General features: G+C 47.5%; 1 protein-coding gene across 2 annotated transcripts in view; it reads left to right on the forward strand.

Moving 5' to 3' along the window:
• Positions 1-5,996, forward strand: part of Adgrd1 (adhesion G protein-coupled receptor D1) — a 113,193-nt gene that overhangs the window by 72,949 nt on the left and 34,248 nt on the right. For both annotated transcript variants that reach the window (XM_021187134.2, XM_021187135.2), the window contains one exon: positions 719-792. In XM_021187134.2, coding sequence (XP_021042793.1) covers positions 719-792 — 74 coding nt within the window. The remainder of the gene's footprint in view (positions 1-718; positions 793-5,996) is intronic.

Below are 5,996 nucleotides of genomic sequence, written 5' to 3' on the forward strand. Positions count from 1 at the left end.
AAAAAAAAAAAAAAAAAAAAAAAAAAACGGGTGCTGGAGGGATGGCTCCACGGTTTAGCGTGCTGTTCGTGCTGCAGGCCCAAGTTAGATTTTAGCACCCATTTCAGGTAGCTCACAGACAGCCTCCTATAGTTAGCTTCAGGGAGATCTAGCGCCCCCTTCTGACCTCCACAGACATTGCACTCCCATGCAAGTATACGACACAGACACACATACTTTAAAGTTTAAACATCTTTTAGAAATTCATTAGTTAAAAACTCTTTAAAATGTGTGGGCATTGATGCAGGCGCGTGTGTGCCCTGGCAAGTGTGTGAAGGTCAGGAGTCAGTTTTTGCCTTCTACCTTGTCGCAGCAGGCCCTCTCTTATTTTGGAGCCATACAGCACGCCCAGGCTAGCTGGCTCACACCATCCTCCAAGTGTCTTCGGCACGCATCTTGCCATAGGGGCCCTGGGATTACAAATGTGCACCACCCCATCTGGTTTTTTGATTTGAGTTTAGGGATTGAACTCCGGTCGTCAGGTCCGGCAAGTGCTTTTACCAGTTGAGCCCTTGGTCTCAGCCCCTGGGCGGGGTGAGCTGGAGGGTGAGGGCGGGGAAGGGGCGGGTCGGGGCGGAGCTGGGGAGGGGCTGGGGCGAGGCGGCTGTTCTCACTCCAGGACCTGTGTTTGGCTTTTCCTGCTGTGACAGGGATGTAATTCCATTTCCTTTCATTTCAGACTCAAAAGCAGTACAGCGATGCCACCAATGAGAGTAACCGTCTCTTCCTGTATTGCGCCTTCCTTAACTTCAGGTACTGTCCGTGTGGGGGCTACCAGGTGGACAAAAGCAGGAAGTGGGGGAAGACAGCAAGATGTCCAATGACTTATGGTGTCCCCCCCAGGCCAGGCTCACATCACACAAGGCAGGGTGTTAGTCCTGCTTATGAAACCAACGTGCTTACATGACCATGCGTGAGGCAAGACCCGACTGGGTATGACTGGAGGTTGTGTGGGTTTAAAAGTCTTTTTAAATCCTTAGACTCGGTACATCAGGGGTACCCTGAGTCCACACAGGAATACTCTCCCTCTGCCTTCTATGGTGAGGGGCTTGAGGGAAGGCTAGGAGTTGGGACTTTGGAAAACAGCATTCAAAAGCTTGCATATCAAAATCTTACTGTTGGGGCCAATGAGATGGCTTAGCAGGTTAAGGGTGTCTGCCGCCAAGTCTCATAACACATCTTTGATCCTCACACGGTGGAAGGAAAGAAGAAACTCTCCTGATCACCAGTGTACACTCTAGCATGCACTCATCCACTGTTCCCAAATAAATAAACGCAATAAAAACATCTCTCTATTTGATGTTTAAGCATTGGAGTTAATGTCTAGAAACAGTTTCCAGAAACGCAAACAACCCAATAGCCAGAGACCCAAATGTCCCCGATTAAGTCACGGGGTGACAGTTTCTAAACTGACATTTGCCAAAAAAATAAAAAATAAAGAAAAAAAAAACATTAAAATGGTTGGCAGATACAGAAAGCAAAGCAAAGTGAACCAATATCCCAATCCTCAGGGAAATAAATGCAAATGAGATCACAGTGAGCCGGATCCCCACGGCAGTAGGAATGAACGGCTGTTATAACCAAGATGAGATTTCTGGGTGGGTGATCTCGAGGTTGATGAGCCCAATGCAAGAAGCTGAGATCAGAGTGGGCGATGAACTCAAACTGAGCAAGAATGAGTTTACAACGACTCCTGAGAGCTGAGGAGAAGGTAGGTGGCAGGGAAAGAGGCCGGCCAGAAAGTCAGGTGAGCCAGGTAGAGTGACAACGGAGTGGCTGCAGAGAGGCCAGACCCAAGTCTGTTCTGAGTGAAGCCATTCACCAGATGAAAGTCACGGAAGGGAATGTGTGAGTTCGGTGTGAACACTCCTTCCTCAGCCAAGAACACAAGTCACCTGTAGCTAGGGGGGGGCACCTCATTGATGCCCTAAGGCAACATGGGGAGATCTGTGCCAAGAGAGCTGCTGAGGAGGGGGGTGGTTTTGTTTGACCTTCAAGGGGAAATGGTCAAGCAACAAGCATGTGTGCATGACCAGGGTTGACTCTAGAAATTACAAATCAGAAGAAGAAATGTGTTGGTATTGAGAGCAAACTGCCATGGAGAGATGTCAGGAGCGTTCAAGGCAATCCTGGGAAAGCCAGAAGGAGGAACCAGCGTCCAGGGGGTGGTATTCACAGCCCTGGAATGCAGAGGCTCCTCCCAACAGCTGGCTGGGGCACAGGCATTGAACACATTAGCGAAACTTCTCACAGATTCCAAGAACACGTGAAGGAGATTGTAGCAGCTATTGAGACACTGGGTGCCCAGCGGTCGGGACTCTTGTCTACAGGATAATTGCAAGTCGGATAACTCTGGCCTCTGCTCAACTCTGCAAAAGATCAAGCCTGGGAGGGAATTCTTGTGTTGCTGGCCTTTCTCGACCTCCGTGGTTCAGTCAGCCACGGGAAGAGAGAAGATTTATGAGTTTCTTTTTGACGCAGGAGAGAGAGAGAGCTCTGTCAGTTAAATATTTGCCTTTCCTAAGCAGAAGGATCTGAGTTTGGTTCCCTGGAACCCACATAAAAAGCTACCTGTGGGGAAAATGTGCTTGTACTAGTTCTGGGGGTCAGAGGCAGGAGGATGCCTGGGACTGGCTGGCAGCCAGTCTAGCCTAATTGGTGAGCTCCAGGCTACTAAAAGACTCTTTCAGAAAATAAAAGATGACTGGTACCTGAGGAATGGTACCCAAGGTTGACCTCTGTCCTCTACACATACATGTGTACACACACACACTCACACACATTCACAGTCTCACACACATGCACATACACACTCTCATACACATGTACACAGGCACACATACATACACACACTCATAAGCACACACAAACACACTCATTCTCAATTCTCACACATATGCACACAGGCACACACTCACAAGCACACACATACACAAACACATGTGTGTGTGCGAATGCACTCATGCACACAGGGACTTATTTTTCACTCCTTGTTACCAAATGAGCTATTTGACTCTTAAAAAAAAAAAGATAAAAGACAGCATTGTGGTTAAATTCCTGTTGCTGTGATAAAAATGCTGACCAAGAGCAACATGGGGGTATGTGGGGGGAGGAAAGCATTCATTTGGCTTGCATGGTAGAGTCTATCATGGAAGAAAGCCAAGGGTAAGGTCTGAAACAAAGACCATGGAGGAATGCTACTTTCTCCCCATGGCTTGCTCAGCTACCTTTCATATACCGCCCAGGCCCACCTCAGTAGGGGATGGTGCCACCCACAGTGGGAAGGACCTGCCCACATCAATTAGCAATTAAGGAAGTGCCTCACAAGTGTGGCCACAGGCCACTCTGATGGAGGCAGTTCTTCAGCTGAGCTCCCCTCTTCCCAGATGCCTCTGGGTTGCGTCAGGCTGACAGCTGAAAGTAACTACCACAGACAGCAATGCTGGCCAGAGTGTGGAGAAAAGAGTTAGCACAGCCATTGTGGAAACTGGTACGGAGGAGGTTCCTCAAGAAGAGAAACCAGACCCACTGCTGGTACACATCCAAAGGAACGTAACATCCGAGTGTCAGAGAGAGTATATTCCCAGCATCACACACAATAGCTAAGATAGGGATAACAGCCTGTATTGATGTGCATGCCCAGTGGAATTCTCTCCAGCCCCAGCTCCCAGAGATGGCCCTGCCACAAGCATCCAGCCAGACCGCTTTTCAAATGATTACTTATTATATATTCAGGAAAATTCTGTTTGATAGCATATGTCTCTTAGTGTTGAGAAGTGAGCGCAGCTGTGCAATCACATGTCCAAGATCTGGGACAATGACGGCAACTTCAGAGCCACCCCCACGGTACGCACCTCTGGAGGTCAGAGGACAACCCTGGGGAGTCAGCTCTCTCCTTCTGCCATGTGGGGCCCAGCGATGGACCTCGCCGGCTTGACAAACAAGTGCCTCTCTGCCCGCTGAGCCATCTCGACGCCTCCTTAGTTCATCTTGAAGGGAGCTGCCTAATTTCCTAACAGCTGGGAATTTTCTAAACACCTTCCTGCTGTTGTTGATTTACAATTAAATATTTTATGATCTGAAAAGGTACTTTCTATAGCTCCAGTTCTTGAAATGTGCTTAAGGTTGTTTATACAACCCAGAATGTAGTGCTCTGGGGGAACAATGCAGTCGCGGTGGGGAATTCTATAAATGTCAACAAGGCCACCTTAAGTGGCCCTTATGCACAGGTCTTCTGCGGCTCTGTTGTTATTCTGTCAGCTTGTGCTGCCAATCACACGGGGCTCTCAGTACCCATGGGGTTTGTGGTAGGTACTGGACCAGTTACGAACCTGAAATGTTTGGGTTGGGGAGAATTACACCTGTAATGAGCATGCATAGACTTCTTTCCAGTCATTATTCCTTCTGCCATATAACTGTCTACATGCCATTCACATTCCATTCCACATTATGTACACATCATCTGGAGACGAATGTAAGAGTTTGTAAGTGGGCTCTGTGCGAATGTTGGACCCGCTTTCAATAATTAAGTTTCTTTGGAGTTTAGTATCCATGGGGGTGTGTGTCCTGGAACCATTTCCGAGAGTGGGGAGAAGCTGGGCTCAAAGTCACAGGTCAATAAGACAGGAAGATCGCAAGATCAAAGCCTGCCTGGGCTACAGAGGGAGTTCAAGGCTAGCCCATGCATCTCAGTGAGACCTAGTCCCGAAATTTAAAAAAAAAAAAAAAAGTGTAAGGGGAGTTGAGGGTGTGGCTTTGTGGTAGAGCACTTGCTTAGTGTGCCTGAGATCCTGGGTTCAGACTGAGAGCTAGAGTGAACAAGGCTTAAGAAGTGGGGTGGGAAGCGAGAGGAGGTGTGTGTGTGTGTGTGTGTGTTCTCCACCATGATGGCGGCCTGGGATAACTGCTGTTGTCCGTGCTGCAGGCATCTTTACCCTGAAAGGTGAACGCTATGCTTAGGTCCACGTATTTAGTCACAAGTCCTCTGACCTTTTACATTTGGTTTTTATTATTTTTAATTAGGTGTGTGTGTGTGTGTGTGTGTGTGTGTGTGCACATGGGAGATATTGGAATCTCCGGGGGGGGGGAGGGATGGTAAACTTCCCAGTGTGGGTGCCGGGAACAGAACTGGGGAGCTCAGAAAGAGCAGGAAGTACTCTTAATTCACAAGCCACGGCTTCAGCCTCCCCTCTACCCTCTTGATTAGTAACTCCCGGTGCTGAATGTATTCAGACAATTTCGATTTCGTGCCCTCAGTGACATGATTGGGTAAAAGTCCATCACCTCCTCTAAGTCTTGTAATTCACTGGGGGGTTGGTTTGTCTTTTTCTCCTGATAATTGTTTTCTGATCTCATTAGGATCTTGAAGAGTCTTTCTCGATGATGTGTTATTTCCACTCCTGACTTTTAATTTATATCTTTAAGTGCTACCCCCCCCCCCCCGTAGTGGTTTCCCCATGCCTACAGCAAGGTCAACTCATTGGTGTCTCCCGGCAGTGGATAGCAGATCACTTTAAAAGTATTCTAAGATGCCACGAATACATCCATAGTACCCCCTGCCTGTTGCTTATGAGGTCACCACTGTCTCTAGTAGCTTCCTACAGGTTTTGTATTGCTGGCCCAGACAAGCAGCTGTTTTGTAGAGCAGTTACAGACAAGACCAGGGCCATGCCATGCACGCCTACACTTGTCCCAACTCCAGCTATTTTTATGTCTTTGTTTTTGTCCTGTAACCTTCCTTGTACTTTAAGCTTGGTGAAAGTAAATTCAGTTATTCTTCATCTGAGAACAAATTGTTTCTCTGTCTCGCTCTGTTTCTTCTTTTTCTTTCTCTCCCTTCCTTTTTTCTTTTCTTTTTCTTTTCTTCCTTCCTTCCTTCCTTCCTTTCTTTCTTTCTTTCTTTCTTTCTTTCTTTCTTTCTTTCTTTCTTTCTTTCTTTCTTTCTTTCTTTCTTTGTT

The sequence above is a fragment of the Mus pahari genome, chromosome 23, assembly GCF_900095145.1.
Source record: "Mus pahari chromosome 23, PAHARI_EIJ_v1.1, whole genome shotgun sequence".
NCBI classification, from domain to species: Eukaryota; Metazoa; Chordata; class Mammalia; order Rodentia; family Muridae; genus Mus; species Mus pahari.